This window comes from Dama dama, chromosome 12 (assembly GCF_033118175.1).
Source record: "Dama dama isolate Ldn47 chromosome 12, ASM3311817v1, whole genome shotgun sequence".
In the NCBI taxonomy this organism is placed as follows: Eukaryota; Metazoa; Chordata; class Mammalia; order Artiodactyla; family Cervidae; genus Dama; species Dama dama.
Window position 1 is genome coordinate 17,680,037 of NC_083692.1, and position 20,100 is coordinate 17,700,136.

A 20,100-nucleotide genomic window follows, 5' to 3' on the forward strand; every position below is an offset into this window, starting at 1 on the left:
GAGCAAGGTCAGCAGGCGGGGGCTGCGTGGGGAACAGCCAGACTGTTTCAGCCTGATCACTACCAAGCACTGTCACAGGTACTCCGCACACAGCTCTCAGCCCCATCTGCTAGCCCTCACAGACCAGTGCCCCAAGGAGGTGATCTACCCTCATTTGTCCTGACCAACCTTGAGCAACTGAGTACCGATGTAGCCATCAACTGCAAAATGTGAAATTATGAGTAGCTCCACCTCTCCCCAGTCCATCCCAGAAATAACACGAGGCCCCACCAAAATGTAAATGTTGGCATTTGAAGGGCCTCAAGCAGGGTGGAACAAGTTTTTCTTCATCAGTACAACCTCAGTAACCAAAAGAAGTACAGAAGCAGGAACACTGTTTGCGAACATTTGCCCTTTAATTTGCATTTAAAATCGATTTCTTTAAATATTGAGTTACAAGTTCTGAATAGTGAAGACAGAGTAGCTGCTGCAGGCACTCAGTACTGGCTCCCACCCCTCCCCCACCCAGCCCCCAGGCCTTGCTTCTTCCCTCAAGATACCAATGGGCATTCCACGCTAAGTAAATGGCTCCGGGTTGTCAAGGGTCAGCAGCCTCAGGCCTGGATGCAGTTGGAATACAACGTGATGAAGCCCAGTAACTTTCCTGACAAGATGTGTGCATTTAACCATGCTCCGAAGAATTCCAATGTCGGTGCCCAGACCCAAGGCAGTACCTCAGAGGTGACACTGGCCTTTTCCCCACTGTGTACAAGCATCTTGGGCAGGTTTCCATCCTCCACCAGACCTGTGTTCTATAGAGGAAGAGCTGAGGGTCCACTCCTGAAGGGCACTGACACAGGAAGGAACAGAACCGCCTCTGCAGCCCACAGGTTTATACCAACGGAATTTAAGAGCTCAAGACAATCTGAGCCAGTCCACAGGAAGTCACCTTCACGCCAGTCTCTACCAGGAGCCCGAGGCTGGGACGTGCTCTGTCTCCCTGCCAAGAGGTGCTAGCATCTAAGTGAGAACAAGGTGGTAGAAATGGCTCCTAGCAGCCTGGAAAGGTCGGCACAACCACAGCTGTGTGTGCTTGCGCCAACACGGGTCTTCCTGGTGCAGTTATGACGGAGAGTGTGAGGGCGGGCCCGGGTTCTGCTCCAGTCCTGTTTATGACACACGACCTCAGAACCTGCCTCCTCCCCTGCTCTGCCCCTCCAGATCCCCCAGCATGTGCTCCCTGGGAGAGGTACAAGAGGCAGCTCTTAGACAATGACAGCTGAGAAGGCAGGCACCACCGAGGCAGAGCAGCACCCGCAGCCTGTGGTCGGCACCTCCTCACGGGGGGCGGGGAATCGAGCCAGGACGGCGCCGCCAGCACGGAGGCGGCTCCGAGCCTGGGAGGCAGAGCACCCTCCTCAGCATCTCTGGAGAACAGACGTTCAAAAGACAGAAACTTAATCACATGGTCCCCGGCAGTTTCCCTATAGTGTACTGGACAGGAAGAAAGCGAAATCATCTCTGTGGAGGGCTAATGGGAGGAAAGGCAGGAATAATAACAAGCATCCATTAAGGCTCTCTCTCTCCCTCAAGCCTAAGGAAATCAGATATTTGAGTGTAGGAGAGGGTGCAGAGAGGGAGAGAGCCCGGCAGGAACACCAAGAGAGACCTGTGACTGCTGGTTACATAGTGCCCTGGTTTCCTTGCTTGAGGCCAACAGCATGTGCCTGTCACCAGGCTGACCGGGGGCCTGTGAGGGGACAGGGAGAAGACTGGTTTTCAGTTCCTGCATGGTTGTGTGGGGCACAGGCTTCCTCCTAAAGGTCCAGTAGGAGGACTCTGGGATCCTCTACCGCTGCCTTAATTTTGCGGAGGAAAGTCACAGCCTCTCTGCCGTCGATCAGCCGGTGATCATACGTCAGGGCCACGTACATCATGGGCCGCACCTCCACCTACAGAGAAGAGAGGCCGACAGGTTTGTCTGCAGTGGGGCAGAGAGAGCCCTGATGAAGCGGGGAGATGACTAAGCACAGCCCACAGGTAAGTCCCCAGGTCCACAGACTTTCCTACTTTGCTTTGTTGCTTCTAGATACAATGTGTTCAAAGACCAAGCCAGACCCTGAGCGCAAAGCTCCCACACTCAAAAACAAAAAGCTTAACCCAAGGAAACAGGAGTCTCCTTACAACTGTCTCTAAATAAAAACCATGCTCTGCCCTCTCACCTGTCTGCCATCTACAAGGAAAAATTCCTCTTCAATTTTGGCTACCTGCAGTTTTTTCTTTAAAGATATAATAATAATTTTTTTTAACTTGGGGTCCACAAATTCTCTGAACCTCTATGCAAGGTTGGGTATATGAGCATTTTCAGCAGATATCTACAATTTTTGGATTCAAGGAGTTAGGGACTTCAAAAGGTTCTAAACACAGGGGTCCCACAAAACATTTTCCTACCAACATATCTTGCGAGGCCAGCTCAAGACCCTCCGACCTCATTCCCTGACTCCCAGAAAAGCTCTAAGCATCGTCACTATAACCGGGCAGGCTGACAGCAGCTCTGCACTGCTGTCCCCCACTTCCCAAGGCAAGGACCACGCCTTCAATGGTACCCCCACACTCCCTAGAGAAGGAAGCCTGTTGACTAGTCCCAGATGAAGGAGCAAGCTTTCTCAGCTCGATGGTGTTCAAACCTTAATGTGCCTCAGAACTATCTGTACTCTCTGCTTCACTAGGTCTGGGAAGGGGCCAAGAGTTTGCATTTCCAACAAGTTCCCAGGTGCTGCTGTTCCACACACAATTTGAGAACCAATGCCTTAGCTATTAATTAGAAACGAAGAGATTCAACTTAGGCCTGAAATTACAGCGAATCTTTAACGAGCATTTAGTTAAGACTTCCCTCACCTCTTCACGTAGCTGCTGGGACATTAACAGTGATGGTTCCTACCTTGCCTCCCACAACCACTGGCCTATCAACGATGGCATGCATGCCTAGGATGGCAGACTGAGGGGGGTTGATGATGGGTGTTCCGAAGAGCGAGCCGAAAACACCTCCATTGCTGATGGTAAAAGTACCACCATCCATATCTTCAATGGCAAGTTCATTCTTCCGGGCCTAAAAACAGATTTTATAATTGAAAGGTAATGTCAACCCAGCTTCCTCCACCTAAAGGAAGTCCAGAAGGCTCACATCTGCGATCAATGGTCCAAGTTCTAGCTTTAACTGAGATGCCTGTGACTAGTTACAGGCTGGAGGAAAGGACTCTGGACCTTCCCTTTTCCGAGCAGGTTTACCCAGATGAGATGAAATCTTCACTCACAAGAGCACCGTAAGCTCCACCAGAGCTGTACTTCGGCTCTTGCTCGTGACTGCCGCTCTCAGGGCCACGTCCTCTTTCCACAACAAAGGGAGGCCCCAGCTCCCTGAGCATCGCTCACTGCCCAGCCTCCCCAGGCTCTCTTCCCTGACCTGCCCTGCAGCTCACACACACCCTTCCATCTTACCTTCTCTCCCAGTTCACTGATGGTTCGCTCAATATCGGCGTAATTCATCGTTTCCACATTCCTGATGACAGGAACCACCAGACCCTAATGAGAGTAAAAAGCTCTTTTCAGGTGTAAATTAACAGTACCCTTTATAGTTACAACTCTCTTGATTCAAGCCAAAGGTCTCCCCACCCCAGAGTATCTTAATTACTCAACATGATTAATGTAGTCTAAAATATTTAGACTTGCAAAAGATAAAATAATGTGGTATGGTCAAAAACAGGTTTATTCTTCAAACAACTCCCTTCTAGAAAAACGAAATTACAGAAAAAAGTCTCTCAAGAGGTCTGCTTCTTCAAATGGGTAAGAGTCAAAGACCAGAGATCCCCACTTCTTGCTCCAACATACCCGAGGGGTGGCCACCGCAACGCTGATGTCAATATAATCCCTATACACCACCTCTTTGGTTGCATCATCAATCACTATGAAAGAGAAAACACGCATTACATATAACTCCCCAGGCCGAGGCTAGTGAGGAAACATTTGCATTAGTAGAGTAAAAATCCGAGATGCTTCGTACGGTGTGGACTGACCAGCCAGTACAAAAACCACCGCATTACAAGTGGCAGCTGGCACTCCTCTTACTCCCAAGCCAACCAATCATAACTTCTCCCAAGTGTCCTGACTAAGCTTGAGCACAGGAGCATCCGTCTCCTCTGCAGCCCTGAGAAGGATCGGTACACGGGCTAACACAGGGTAAGTATGTGCCCAAGTTCTCACTCACCACCTCTACTCCAGCCCTCCCTCAGCTAATGGCAGGTTTAAAAGTGCCCCCCAGAAAGGGCAAGTTAGTAAAGGAAGTGGACGTGGGGGGATGTTGCCCATTCTGCTGCTCACTCCCAACAAGGAGCAAGGGAAGCCTCTTTCCAGAAGACTCAGTAGGAAGCGGTGTGGTCTGTCTTTAATATGCTAGCCTGAGAGAGCAAACCAGTAGCTAAGAATTTAAGTCTGGTGCTCATGAGAAAATACAGGCTTGAGAATCTTTTCCATAGGAATTCTATGATGTTTTGTAGATAGGATACCCCGGAAAAGCATATAAAGTGAGAAAGAGGTCAAGGGAACTCTGAGAAATGCCTACATGTATGGGCAGGCAGAAGAGATGCAGAGAGTCATCAGGAAGCATAAGAATGGAAGAAGTAAAAAGGTTTCACATTTGGATGAAACAAAGCCCTTCCCCTACCTGAGGGCAGAAGGGATTAGGACTTCTATTTCTAGACCTTTCGGGACCCTGCACTGCTGAGGGTTGCAAAAGTGCCCAATGTCCTCTCTCTAATCTTCCAAGGACACAGAGAATTGTCTCAATGGAGAAGAGAACTGCTTGTTAGGTCAACATTTCAACGATGTAGGTGAGCAAAAAGTAAGGAAAATGAGCACCAAGCCCACAAAAGAGGGGCCAAGCCCAAGGCCTTCCAGTGAAGTCCACTGGCCAGAAATCAAAGGTCACCATGGAGCTATGCCAAGTACAGAAGTTGGGTCCCAAGATAACAGGGCTTGTGGGAGGGTGGGCAGCAGCCACAACATGAGTTTCCACACTGACATGAGAAGCTTGGAGAAATGGACTGGCTCAGAACCGCTTGTCGCCAGAGCAGCTGCCAAGCTCTGCACTGGGAAGGGAACCTGTTCTGTCCGGCTGGTAGGGAAGAAGCACTCGTGATGCCCATTCAGGAAGGTCAGTCCAGAAATCCCTAGGAAAGGTACTCAAGTTCTCACACATCTGAAATAAGAAGCCTCAGTCACAGGACCATCGTTTTTGTGTGCTGAGTGTGGGGGAGCATTTCTGTATTTACACATATACCTCCAGGACCTCTGTTGATTCTGGCCACCACAAACTCACCTGCATTTACCACAGGCTGCTCCTGCAAGGCAAAGGCTGAGGCCTTCACAAATGCCGACATGAAGCCTAGTTTGAGGTTATGTTTCTTCAGAAAAGCATCTTTGTGCCGAGCCCGCATCTCCTGGATATTACTGCAAGAACACATTACAAAACAAACTGACCATAAAAGAAACCTCAATTCTAACTTTCACACCGGTTTCTAACTCCAGGTATACAACTGGGTAAAGTTTTCCCTTTCTCTGGACCATCTAAGCTCAAGTTTTGAAATATTCCACTAGAGGGTAACACAATTACTTCATTCCTTTAAAAACCTGGATCCAAAGGAATCAGATCCACTCTGTGTAAGGGCGTTTTCATGCTCCAGAAGTCAGAGATTTTGTGACAGACAAAATGAATGAGTTCATACAGAGCATCAATAGCCTCACCCTGGACAAGAAAGTGACTTCTAGCTACACTGAATTCATGAGCTATCTACCCTGAAAATAGTTTTTTTCTTTTCTTAAAAGCATAAAGTCCACAAAATAAGCACCATTCTTTTTCTTTTTATTAAATAGGATTCCCTGGTGGTTCAGATGGTAAAGAATCTGCCTGCAATTCAGGAGACCCAAGTTCGATCCTTCAGTTGAGAAGATCCCCTGGATAAGGGCATGACAACCCACTCCAGTATTCTTGCCTGGAGAAGTCCATGGACAGAGGAGACTGGCAAGCTACAGTCCTTGGGGTCACAAAGAGTTGGACATGACTGAGCGACTAACTTTTTCATTAAATATTTCTTGTTTATTTTCAAAATACCCCCAAACCTAACTATGACTTGTGACATTTCTAATAAATGAAAACAAAAAAAACCCCAAACCACACAGGTGCACAGGTTTCATTTGAGCAAAAGCAGTCTTGACTGCCTATGCATGGATATAATCCAGTGTTGTGTTAGGCTCATGAGAAAGGCAGTATATTCAAGCATCTCCCAGAGTGAGCAGTTCCATCTGCTTGGTTCCTTCAAATGGGCACTAACACCCACCACACATGGTGGTCAATGCAAGGCACCAAGACATAAAGATAATATACACAGTTCTTGCCCTTAAAATTAATTTAATGGACATAGTTTCCTTGGTATTTAGAAAAGTGACCATGTGTGGACCTAAGCTTTTTAAAGTATAAGCAGCAAGGCTACTGGGAAACCTTTGCAGTGTGACCATTCTTTGTTCTTTTGGGGCTGGTTTTTCACAAACATACAACAGATGTACTAGAGTTAGCGGGAAATGGCTTTCCCATCATTTTGCTGCAGAAATCTCCATATTTATGGGAAGACAGTTCCGTGATGGAAATCGAATTTAACTTTATCTCAGGCCCAAATGCTCAGTTTTCTCTTTCTCCCTGTAATGGCTTAATCTGACATTAGCACGAAAGATAAGATGGTATAACTTTAACTCCCCTCTTTAGACCTCTTGTTTTTTAAAACGGAAGTTTTCCTAGGGGGACTGATTGGGTTTAAAATGTTTGTTTTCCTGAGTCTAACTACATTTAGTGCTAGGATTACCACCCTAAAGACATTACTGGTTCCCAAGACACAAGAGCTGCAGAAGAGGGAAAGAGAAGCGATAAACATCTCTGCTCTCAAAACTGCCCAAATGCTATTGTCTGGTCATTAAGTAGTTTCTATTTCAGAGTTCTGTCCTTGGAGGCAGAGGCTGGGACAACAGGGGAGAGGAGGAGGTCTCAGAAAGGCCCCTTATGGGTTAGCTGATCAGCACAAGACCTAAAGGGCACTCAATCTAAACCAGATTACTGGCTGCAGAGGGACCCCAGGCCATCATTAAGTGACACCTCGATTAGCTGCTGAAAGGAGATCCAACGACTGTACTTACTTTCCAATCAAAGCTGTTGGGCCAACTGCATCTTTCAAGGCCACAAATATTTACATGTTTTGTCTTAAGGAATTGGGTAGAATTTCAAAATCCAATTCAATTTGTGTACAATTTGGCCCTAATGCACTGAAACATAAGCTGCAGCCTTTGTGATTCATTAGTCAAGGTCCTTCCCTACATCCTATGGATAAAAGAGAAATCTTTGGCTTGGATGACGTCTAGTCTTTTGGGGAAGCTTCACAATAGAACAGATGACATCCAGTGAATGGACCCCAGAACCCTACTCTGTGAACAGTGCTGCAGCATGCTGTTACTAAACCATCTCCCACGCTACACTTTCCAGACCCTTTCCAAAGAAAACCATTTACCCTGGTGAAATGCAGAGTAGCAGACTAAGCACTTGGGATAAAAAGCAACGAGATGACCTAAAGACTTGATGATTTTACTTCCTGTATTATATATGAACTCTTACCCTGGCCCTTAAAACATTCTGAAATTTCCTACACGTCTTCCTCACAGTGATTGTCTCTCAGATGTGCCCTGTACTTTCCTATCTGTGCCAGGTCCATATTGTTAACATCTTCTGCAATGACCTTTCTCCATTATGCCAAAATGTGAATTGTTAAGGCCCCTTAAAGATCTTTTTCTCCAGGAAGCCTTTCCTGACTCCTTCCTCCACCTCAAAAACAATCTCATTTTCTTCTCCACCTCACACTTTTTGTATGTTTCTGATACTTGTTTCTCTAGATTTTACTTTGCATTTATCCAACAAGATGGTAGCTTCAGGCTAAAGGTTCTTTATCACTCATCTTTGCATCCCACCAAAATATAGTGTAATATCTTGTACACAGTAAGCAATCAAAAACCATCTGTTGACTCTTAACTATATTCTCTTCCCTACACCTGTAAACAAAGTCTTCAAGAAGAAAAGTGAGTCAACAATTACCTCACTATAGAAAGGGGCATACTGAATCAGCCCCTTTGGTTAATATTCTGAGGTTTTTTTCTTTAAAAGCAAAACTTGCTTCCCATTTCGTTATCGAAGTTGAGAAAGGTGAAAGATATGAAAAGCCTATGCCTTTCTACCCACTCAATCCTGAGTCGCTTAGGAACACACATAAGCAGCAGTCACAGTGAGAAAGAAGCAGGGTATGGCCCCCTGACTCTGGGCATGGTGTCAAATGATTCTCCATCCTGAAGGGGAGCCTTGTTGGCCTGGCTCCCCTATCTCTACTTGTTAACAGTGGTCATTAGAGTTTAAGACTATTACCAGCCTCATTTATCAGAAATCACAAGATTCAGGTATAAATCTACAAGGCTAAGTTTTTTAAGTCACAGAGGAGGCAGGCATAGTATTAGGAAAAGTCAGAGAATGAAACCAGTGGGTCACTCTGTATAAGCCAAGAAATAGTGCAAAGAAGTACTTCTTTCCTGTTAAGTTAGTTTTGGGCAAGTTCAAGAGCTTTGCAAGAAAAAGAGCACAGGGAGGAGGAGGACTAGAGCTCTCACCTCATGTCGATCTCATTGAAAGTGGTGAGCATCGCACAGGTGTTCTGAGCCTCCTTTAGACGCTGAGCGATGCGCTGCCGCATCCTGTTCATTTTCTCCTAAAAGGGAGAGTGGGACAAGTGTTGCCAACCTGGTGTCTTTGGGCCTAGCCCTCCCACTTAGTCTGCAGGAGCATAGGCATGCTAGGAGGGGATAATTAAGGACCGTAATATCTAAATACAGGAAGAGATCCAGGCTTCCTTTTTCCTGTGGTGGCTTGCTCCTCTGAGCGAGAACAAGGAAACACAGACAAAAACTACTCACTTGGATGTGCCCTGAAGTCTGACGAAGAATAGAGGCCCAGGAAATGGTTTGGTTTATAAACCAAAACCAATTTATGGAAAGGAAGAGTGTGGTATAGGGCGAGCCAGCCCAAGAGTCATTATAGACAAGGCAATTTCTGGTGATAAAGAGTGCATGAGAATAGCTACCTGTGGAATGGAAACTCAGAAGCAACACATTTTTCAGGCTATCATATTTTTAGGAGGTATTCTCAGGCAAAGGAACCCACACTCTTGACCATACTTCCTTGAGGTTTTATGCCTGCCCCTAACTGCCACTGGGCAGACCTCAGCTAAGCATCCCGGAAGAACAGGAATAGAGCTCACTAAACCACCTCTCTGAAGTGTGGGAGGGAGGAGAAGCGTTACTAGGCTACCATCCCCTGCATATACCTTTCTCACCCACAGCACTTCAGTGGTAGCATAACAGAGTGGGAAAAAAACCAATGGACAAGTGTTCAGAAGACCTCCAGTTCTAGTCTTATCATTTAACAGTCATGTGAATGAACAAATCACTTCCTAAACTGAATTTCCTTGCCAGGCCAAGGGAATCAGCTGCCGGCCACTCAAAGGCAGGCATAGCATACCCATATTTTATTAATCTCAACACTGCTCCTCGGCTTCATTCTTGGAAGTGGTCCTTAGAGGCTTACCCGATGTTCTGAACGCAGACCTATACCAGCTCCTGCCTCAGCTCTTGGAGGGGCAGCAGTGGGTTTTACAGCAGACACTGTAAATGAAGAGAGGGTACACTGAATCAGAAAATGAGAAACATTTACTTGAATATATGCCCATGCTTTCACACTGCACTTGTCACTTAATCTTCAAGGTATGCTGAGATATATTAGTATCATTCCTACTTCACAAATGAACAATCTGATCAGAGAAGTTAAATAACTAGTCTAAGGTCACACAGCTATACACAGGAAGCTGCGATGCAAACTCAGGTCTTCTGATACAAAGTCTAGAGTTTCTTCTACAACACAGCCAATGAAGCCTGTCCAGAGCCATAATTAGTCTTAGACTTTGCCCTCTGAGGGAACGTGACATTAGATGAGATGTTCTGCCGTAGAAACACACGTGGGAGGCAGAGGCTTACCTGGCTTGCTAGTGAGCGGCTGTGAGGGTGAGGGCATAGGTGGCATCTGGGGGGGTATAGATGCTGCAGGGGGAGGAGGAACTGCAGACACTGCGGGTTCTGCTTTTGGCGCTGCAGCAGCAGGGGCTGCGGCTGGCTTGGCCTTAGCAGGAGCAGCTGGAAAACAAGAAAAATAGATGCCATTGGCACTATGTGGAACGGAAAGCAACCAAACTGCAGATACTAAGTAGAATTCAACAGCAAAAGCTCTCTCTCTCATCAATTAACAAATGCTTCCTGAGTACCTGCTATACGTGTAAGGCTATGAGATACACAGAGTGATTTAAAGCACTGTTCTTTCCCCAGGACTCCTAGATGTCCTACGTTAGATAACTGAATTCAGGTGCCTTCCTGATTGCATAAATATCTATTAGTCATCAAGTTCAGCCAATACTTTCAAAGCACCTAAGTCAATGGTAATAGACTTCAAAGCAAAAGAAACCCAGCAATTTAAGATGTTGAAACACACAAATAAAAGAAACAACTTTCCAGTTACAGTAATACTGATTGTCTCCTGTGTCTCCTCTTTTAACATCACATGTGGAAGAACTCTCTTAACTATTAAAAAATAAACGCTTAAATAATCCAGGACACATTTAGAGTTCAAAGCATTTTATCTAGAGTAACTCTCAGAAACTAATGAGGTGGTCAAGCAATGAAATTCACAACTTTAAATATTTTTTATTTTACCCATTTGGATATCACCATCTGGGTTTATATTTAAATCAGAAGAACATCCTCTAAGAAATGGTCAGAAGATGAAATTCTCCAACTAGAAGAATCAATCTTATTCCCTAGTCTTCCACTGTATGTGCATTCCATTCTTGGCTTTTGATCTTATCCTGATCGAACATAATGATGCCATCTACCATCTTTCTGCTTAACTATCTTAACCATGAAATAGACTTTAGTAGTTACAGCACTTAACTAAAAATCAAAAGTTTTCTTTCCTAATCGCTAATACTGACTATAAGATCCAATATAAATTCATTTCCTTATTTCTCATTTCTTTCCAAGAAAAATTCAACCCTCCCTAAAAAATGTTGTGACAGAACAGATGTGAAAAAACTAGTCCAAAATTCTCCATAATAGACATGATGAAACGCTGCTTCTTCTCACTTTAGAATAGCAGCTCCCAGCCCTGGCTATGTATTAGAATCACTTGGAGAGTGTTAAAGACAATAACAAAAACTATGACAGATAACCAGAAAACCCCAAATTTAATATATCAGAATCCCTTGGCCTCAGAATCTGGGTATTTGTATTATTTTTAAAGTCCCCATGTGACTCTGCTGCCAGGGTGGGGGGAGGGGACAGGAAAAAAAAATTATCTCTAGAATCTTCTTCCTATTTAAGAAAAGGTCAAGCACCAGAAAGAACACTGTTGTGAGATTTATTTTCTTAATACCCTTTCTTCTAAAATTTGACATTTAAAGTTCACACTGTATATATATCTCCTCTTACTGCCTCACTAAAGGCAGTGGGAGTGCAAAATGGTATTTGATGTATCAAGGAATTAGTATATTATGCTCAGCCCCAATTCCAAGGGGGAATACTGGAGACCTTGACAACCAGGAGAACTTCTTTACCGCCAGTTTTCCTGAGTGTGAAAAGAGGAGTGCCTCCTTCTACTTTTCCCCCATCAGGTACCAAAAGAGCTTCAATCACGCCATTTGCTGGTGATGGAACCTGCACAGAGGTCTTCAAAAGGAAGACAGACGGAGAAAGAGTCCAAATTTTTACTCAGCATTAGAAAATTAATTGTATAGAATCTCAAATGAGTCACAAGAGTTGCAACACAGATATACAAGACCCTGCATAAACATCAAGGCCACACTTTCAGATTAAGAGTAATCAATGCTACTGTGAAGATTCACCTTGTCTATCCTTTCTCAGAAACATTAAAGCAGGATTCAGTTAGTGTGTTTCCAAGTGATACATAAAAAACAACTGGAAACAGTTCATGTATACACACACAAAAGCTATAAAACTAAAGCTACTAAAGTACATAGTACATACACCTAGAACAATCTAAAACTAAACTTTACGTATTTTTTTTTCTTTTTACTGAGGTATTCCAACAATTTTACAACTGAGGCAGCTAAAAATTATCTTCAAACAACAACTAAGCCCCTGTTCCTCTCATTAGGCTGAGAAACCAAGGGGAGACCATGCAAAGATGGCACCAACAGGGCAAGCCTACCTTGTCAGTTTCAATCTCACAAACCACTTCATCTTCTGCAACTGTGTCTCCAACAGCTGAAAAGACAGTCAAAGGCTACCTGTTAGGGGTGAGCAGTGGGTAACAAGAAAAGTAGCCATTAAATCCCCTTTGGCAGGTGTTACAGGACCCCTTTCCTACAGGCCAGGGGAAAGTACACTGTATGTAAAGAAAAGGGTGGAGCCAGAGGTTCCACTGATTATCATGAGGTGAGGGGAGTAAAGGGGACTTTTCAAAAGTATTTAAATTTAAGAAGTGAGAAGGCAGTAGATCTTACCTTTCTCCCACCTGACATCCCCCTCTGTGACAGATTCTGCAAACGCTGGGGTCTTGACTGTAATCACATCATCCTCTAGGAAAAGGGGGGGGGGGGGGAAATCACGCAGTCCATATTTCTCCTTTTTCTGCCATTAAATTCAGTCAATTGTTATTCTTCTCACTAAAATTCCATTCCCAAGAACGGAGGGAGCTGAAGGTACTTACTGCACACAGCTGTAGTTCTAAAGAAGCGAACGCTGAGGATATTACTGCTGCTAATGCTACAAAACAAACATAAAAATAAACTCCTTTAACAGGCGAATCACTCACAGTTTAGTCTAGATAAGGCACGACAGATCACCTTCCCTGTTTTTTATTTTTAATTAATCTTTATTGGAGCACAGTTGATTTTCAATGCTGTGTTAGTTTCTGCTGTACAGCAAAGTGAGTCAGTTATACAAACATCCATTCTTTTCTAGATTCTTTCACCTTCCCTTTAAACCAGTGATTCTTGACTAGCAGCGCCCATCACTGTGACCTGGGGAACTTTTTCAAAGCATACCTATCTAGGCCCCATTTCAGAGACCATGACTCAGCAGGTCTAGAGTAAAGCCTGAATGACCTGGATGCCTTAAGTAGTAGGCCCTTGGGTGAGTGAAATGTGCTGCAGTGAAATGCCAGCTCTTCCAGAAGACTTAACAGACTTACGTTTGCATCTCTGAAGAAAAAGACAGCGTCTTGGTCCTTTGCATAACCACAAAAGGACTCAGCTTCCTGATTAGGTTTTTTCTTAACTAAATCCAAGTAAGATAAAACTGTGTGCCTTCAGGGTACTTGCCACTATGCCACGTAAAACAGAATTTCTGTCTATGTGATTACAGATTTAGATAAGACAGCAAGATGAAAGCAAAACAAGGTGTTATATGCAAAACAAACAAACAAACAAAAAACCCAATGAAAACTTCACAATCTCCTGTTCTCCTGCCAGAAGGCAGCACATCAGTCCACTCTGGACTCATTGAAGAGGAACTTCAAAAGAGCAAGGTATTCTCTGATATGACACTAACTTGAAATAATGTAACCTAGAGAATGATATGACTTTGTATGCACAAAACCATGAACAGTGGTTACCACTGGAGAGTGGGAAATGTTGATATATATTGTATCTGTGGTTATCTGCCACATACACACACGTTTTGGAAGAGTGATTTGGACTAATGGACACTTTCACTTTCTACACTTTCAGGACTGTCTAAATATTCTACAACAAGCACCTTTACAATAAAAAGTGAAATAGATTTAAGTTGCCTTTGGTATGTTTAAGTTCTATGTAAAATCAAGGGAAACTATGTGTTATTAAAAAAAATACAGAACACAAACTGTTCTGCATAAAAGTTTCCAACCATGTATAGGTACATGTTCATGGGCAAGAACTAACAGGTAATGTGTTAATGCAGACTGCTCTCTGAGGACACCCAGAACCTGGCACACAGGCTATCTCTGGGAAGAGGAACATAGTAGCACAGGAGAACAGGATAAAATCTTCTCATGGACATTCTTTTTACTTTTGAACCATGTAAATGTGTAACCTATTAAATAAAAACATAAAACCAAACATATTTTTACAATAAAAGATTTTTAAGTAAAACAGATACCTTATTCAAAGAAAAAAGACAATATACAACACAAAAACAGTTACTAGATTAGAGTAATTCCCTAATCTGTGATCCTCAACACTCAAAAGTTTAGGAGTTTTTAAAATAATTTACTTTCAAATAGTTATTTGTTGTATTTATTGCATAGGATTTGTGGTCGCTCTAATTTTCATTTAAACTGTAGATAAGAAACACACTTTGACTCTCCCTAAATTATTTTTAATTTACAAAAGTATTAGATGTTAACAGTAGAAAACTTAAGAGCAAAAAGAACATTTACAATGGGACTATACCATACAATACAAAAGGAATAATTCTATAACCCGCTTTTTCCCACTTACAGAATGAACACATAACATAGCATAGCCTAACCAATCCACTGTTGTCTGGCCATTCTGAGAAACACAGGTACACTAGGAGCTCAGTACAGATTCCTAGAAATGGGATTGTTAGATCAAAAGGTACACATAGTTCAAAGACTCATGAATGCCAAATTGCCATTGTAATGCACAGAAAAGAAGGAGCAATCTGCTGACCCTTCATTTTGAAGATTCTACCTATAGAGAAAAATAGCTTGACAGCTGCTCAACAGGAAACTAAACAGCGTCCTCTCACTACCACCCTGAAAATACTTGGAATGCAAAGTAGCATTAAGCAACGTTCACAAGCAGAAGTTAATCTGAAACACACATGGGTGGCCTCTCTCCAAATTTTGCATTATGCAATAGTAGCATTCATTCCCTCTACACTAGTCAAAGTCCCAGGACTTAAATGACTAGTCTCTTGCTTTTACTGTTTCTAAAATGCGTTAACTATGCAACCAAAAGTGAAGGAAAGTGAAGTCGCTCAGTCGTTGTCCGACTCTTTGTGACCCCATGGATTGCAGCCTATCAGGTTTCTCCGTCCATGGGATTTTCTAGGCAAGAGTACTGGAGTGGGTTGCCATTCCCTTCTCCAAGGGATCTTCCCGACCCAGGGATCGAACCTGAGTCTCCCACATTGTAGGCAGATGTTTTTACCATCTAAGCCACCAGGGAAGTTGCATGCTCTTAATCTCCACAATAAATGTAACCTCCAGTCCTTCAGCTTCACTTCTATCCAACCAGAATATTTAGGAGCACCCTTCTATCTAGTCCCATAAAAAGAGGATTCCAGCCTCACTTTCATTATAATCTGAACGCCTGGTCCTGACACACTCCTGGTCCAATACTTCACATGGGGCTGAAGTTCAGGCTCATAACATAAATTAACATCAAGGTCACGTCAAGGGACTCAATATAACCAGCTTGATTACTAGGCTTGAAAGACAGGAAAGAAAGCAGATGGTCAAACTGGTGGGTGTCTTCAATACCCCGGGTCCACATATCTGTGCTCCCCAGTGATACTTACACAGTCTTCCTGCTGTCAGGGTAACCTGGTCCCTGACATAAGGAGATCCCTGCAAGAAACAAAACAACTCTTAACCAACAACTCTTTATCTCATACAGGATACCTGCTGGGAATGGAGAAGAAGTTGTTCACCCCCTAACTCTGAGATAGAGCAGGATCAACAGCAGGCAATAATATAATCTATATCACAGAGTCCTGCCTCTTAAACTTTTCCACCATAGTAATTTTAATGGCAGAAAAGAACAGGTATGTGCAACTGTGGGGAATGGGTTTGAGGAAGAAAGGGGAGAATTCTATAATCTTATTTATCTCAAAATTCATAAACTTTCATTATCCCTATGTGTTTTCACGACAGAATGCCTCTATTTCCCAAGTTTTCAAATACAACTGAAGCCTGAAAGAGACACATGAGAGTTTATCCTGTGACTACACACAGGCTAGTCAGAGAAGCAGTGGAACATTTGGTGCAAGTTTGTTTCCCTGGTTACTTAAAATGCACTGAGCTGGAAGTCTTGTTGCCTTGAATCCCAACGACAAAGACTAGGCTCCTTCAGGCCCAAGGTCTTCGGCTCGCTCAAACTACTACACCTCCTCTCAGTTCACTGCCTCCCACTCTTGCCGAGACCTTCCCTTCTGGTCACACTTAACAAGGTGAGAGCTTCTTTCTGCCCCACCAATTGTCCTTATTACAAATAATCGCACTGCCGCAACAGACAACTGCTCTATCTGCTTCACCAGATTATATTCTTTCATGTGTCTTATTTTTTCAGATCAAAAACAGCTCTTTCTGAACCATGGGCGTAAGAAATACCAACTGGAAGACAATTCTCTCTTGTCCCAGCTTCCCACAAACATCCTCAAGGTTTCAGTTAAGTAAGTCACCTCTTGATGTCCAACAGCCAAAGACTATAGTACAAATCCCAAACATAGCATGTATGAGCTTGCAGCCAGCAAGCAGCCCATACTGATTTTTGGAACTCTAAGTCCACTTTAGAGTTTATCCTACAGCAAGTTTCATTTGTACAGTGCTTTAGAATTTATAAAAAGCTTTCACACATAATGACCTCATTTTGATTTTCATCTCACACTCCCTGAAGTGGAATGACCATTGCCATTATTCTCATTTCATATATAAGTAGGGCTTTTGGAGGTTAAGTGGCTAGCCCAAGGAGAAGCCCTGAATCACAACACAAACGGCAAGAACAAGGCTCTTCCCATTGTCCTGCCAGTCTATAAAATGGAGAGAATGTTTACTGACATTTTTCAAAATTCCAAGTTAAAGAGTTTATTACTGAGAGACCCCTGTGAGCTAACACTGTGCTAGGTGCTTATGATCTCATGACTCTAAGGATAAAGTCCAAAAACTTTACACATTCCTGTCCAGCCCTTCCAGACAAGCTTCTTTTCCATTTCTATGACTGGTCATGTCTCCTCCTGTCTGAAAACTTAGCATAAGCAATTCCCTTTGCCTAGAATATCGTTCTCTTGGCCAACTCCTATATACTCGTCAAGACTTGGCATAAATGTCACTTCTCTGGGGAAGCCTTTACTGATGGTGCCACCTCACTCTCCACCCTCCCAAGCCTGGCTTTATCATCCCACCCTCTACTACTCCTTCACAGTAATCACAATGTAATCATGTTCTTATGTAATTCAGGGTACTCATGTACCCTCCTGGAGAGTAGCTGCTGCTGCTGCTGCTGCTAAGTCACTTCAGTCGTGTCCGACTCTGTGCGACCCCATAGACGGCAGCCCACCAGGCTCCCCTGTCCCTGGGATTCTCCAGGCAAGAACACTGGAGTGGGTTGTCATTTCCTTCTCCAATGCATGACAGTGAAAAGTGAAAGTGAAGTCGCTCAGTCGTGTCCAACTCTTAGCGACCCCATGGACTGCAGCCCACCAGGCCCCTCCATCCATGGGATTTTCCAGGCAAGACTACTGGAGTGGGGTGCCATTGCCTTCTCCGCCTGGAGGGTAGAGACCACCTCTATCCCTGCCACCTAGCATAGTGTCTGGCATATAGTGAGAATTCAACAAATAATCTATTCATTACGAGTAAATGATAATATGATGGGTTAGGAGTTCAGGCTGAGGAGCAGACCTGGCTTGACCAATAGTTGGCAGAGTGACCTTGGTCAAGACACTTAACCTCTCTTAGCCTTGAGTCATACATTTGTAAAATAGAGAAAATATTTATTTTACTGTTTCTTGATGAGTAACTGAAAAAAGGCACAGAAAGCACTCAGAACAATACTTGGCACATAGAATGCCCATAAGAAAATCAACTCATTCAATGAATATTTATGCCAGGCATATAAAAAACTATTGGGATAAAAACCTGAATTCTTTCCACTCCTCTCTCTGCCATCTTCTATCTCATGCCACTCTCTCCCTCAACCAAAATGTTCTGGCCAAATCACCTCTTTTGCTAGTTCCAAAATATTGACAAGAGCTTTCCTTCCTCAGGGACTTTGCACAGGCCATTCCCTTCCCTTCTGCTCTTCATCTGGATGGCTCCTGTCACATCCTCTGGGTCACAGCTACTCAGTGTCCAGCCTCATTTGTTTCCTTTTCAGCATTCATGATAGTCCATTCTTTGAGCAATTTACGTATTGTCTTTCCCTAACTAGGTTGTAAGTTCCCGGAGGGTGAGAAACCGCCCCCGCCCCACCACTTCAGTGCTGTATCCCTTGTGAGTGCCTAGCAGCAGAGGTGCCTGACACTGAGTAGATACTGAGTAACTATGTGCTAAATGAACAAACGGCAGCTGTTACTAAATAGCAATTGGGGTGGCTTCCAGTGGCTAGGACTCGGCACTTTCAATCAATGCAGCGGAGGTGGGGGGTGGGGGGGGCGATCCCCGTTCCATCCCTGGTCTGGGAACTAGATTCCCAAATGCCTCAACCAAGACCCGGTGCAGCCAAATAAATCAGTAATTTTTTTTTTTTTTTAATAAATAAGAATCTTTTGTTTCGCTCCTCTCTCTCTCTCTGAACACGAGGCGGAGAAACACAGGCACCTGATTTCCTCACACGCGGCTCTGCCCAGGAGGAGAGAACATTTTTAGGGGACGGCAAAAGGGCAGAACTTACCGGGCAGGGAACGTCTCCCTAGAGGGCAGTTCCCCTGTTGAGAAAGAAGACGTCGGTCACCCGAGACGAAAAGTGAGGAAAGAAACAGCTTTTTCAAGTACAGACTTAAAGCTGCCCCCGGGACTGCTGACAGGTGAACCTCAGGCCTCCTCCCAAAGGCAAAGGCAACAGCAACAACGCGGGTGGGACGCCTGGCCTGCCAGACTATCTCAACCTTCCCCCACGGGAGTGATAACCCACTGGCTTTTTAACAGAGAAGAAAAGAAGTCCCCGGATCCAGTCGGGGGCTTCCGCGGCGCCTCCCCCCGAGCTCTAATAAGAGTCTGGTGCCCGGGCGGGCGCGGCTCTGGGCGGCTCCTCCGCCCGCGCGGACGGAGGGTGGGGTCCGGCAGGGGCCGCGGCGCCGGCGGCCGCGAGAAAGGCGCCCGGCCGCTAGGCTCCACAAGACGGCCGGGGAGGCGACAGCGGCTCCGGGCTGCCCAGCACCGCGGCGGCGGCCTCCGCGTCCCGGTGCCCTTGGTGCCCGGCCTGGCCGGCGCGCCACGCCCCTTGTCCCCACCCTATCCCCGTCTGCCCGCCGGCGACTTTCTCACCCACCGGGGGTCCCGGCTCCGTCGGACCGTACCTTCTGGAAGGCGGAGAGCGAGCGGCTGAACGCCCGGGACGCGCAGCGGGACAGGGACAGCATCACGGCGGCGGAGCCGAGGGCGGGCGGACACCGGATATTGGGCCCGGCAGCAACCGGAAGCGGGGCGGGCCGCGGCACCCGCTGCGCGGGGAGGGGGGTGGGAAAGGGTGTCCGGACCGAACCACTGCCGGGCGGGACGGGGGGGGGGGGGGGGCCGCTGCAGCTCAGGCTGGGCCTCCCGAAGGCTCCTGAAACCGTCCGGCGACAGATCGCCCCGCCCCGGGGTCCCCTCTTCCCCGTATCTCCCCGCGGAGCGTTCGGATAAACTCGGCGCCCATCTCCCTTGGGACAACCCCCACCCCCCCCCCCACCCAGGACACCGCGCCATTCTTCCCCCACATTCCCGGGGAAAAAAAAGCAGAAGGCGGCGTGGGCTTCTTCGGACTCGGACCTTGGCTGACGTGCACGTGCGATCTTAACACTTCGTGTGGCCTTGGGCAGGTGACGTTGCTTCCCTAAGCCTCAGGTTCCTCAAAGATGGGGGGGTGGGGGCGGAAATCACTTCCCGGAACAAAGAAACGGAACACCGAGGAACCTCTAAAGGGCTCCCTTTGCCCTTTAACTGACCTGAAGATGTTCAACAAGCCGCCTTCTGCATCCTTATCTCCTCGT

At 45.4% G+C, this 20,100-nt stretch overlaps 1 protein-coding gene across 1 annotated transcript; it reads right to left on the reverse strand.

Moving 5' to 3' along the window:
* Positions 1-371: 371 nt before the first annotated feature.
* DLST (dihydrolipoamide S-succinyltransferase) lies at positions 372-19,550 on the reverse strand. The gene is made up of 15 exons (XM_061156622.1): positions 19,426-19,550; positions 18,801-18,834; positions 15,709-15,757; positions 12,890-12,945; positions 12,684-12,758; positions 12,389-12,444; positions 11,775-11,886; positions 10,147-10,302; positions 9,701-9,777; positions 8,728-8,825; positions 5,354-5,484; positions 3,868-3,941; positions 3,478-3,561; positions 2,921-3,088; positions 372-1,931 (listed from the first exon to the last, which is right to left on the reverse strand). Exons 1-15 carry the CDS (start codon positions 19,486-19,488, stop codon positions 1,797-1,799), a joined length of 1,368 nt encoding a protein of 455 aa, XP_061012605.1. The 5' UTR covers positions 19,489-19,550; the 3' UTR covers positions 372-1,796.
* Positions 19,551-20,100: the final 550 nt, after the last annotated feature.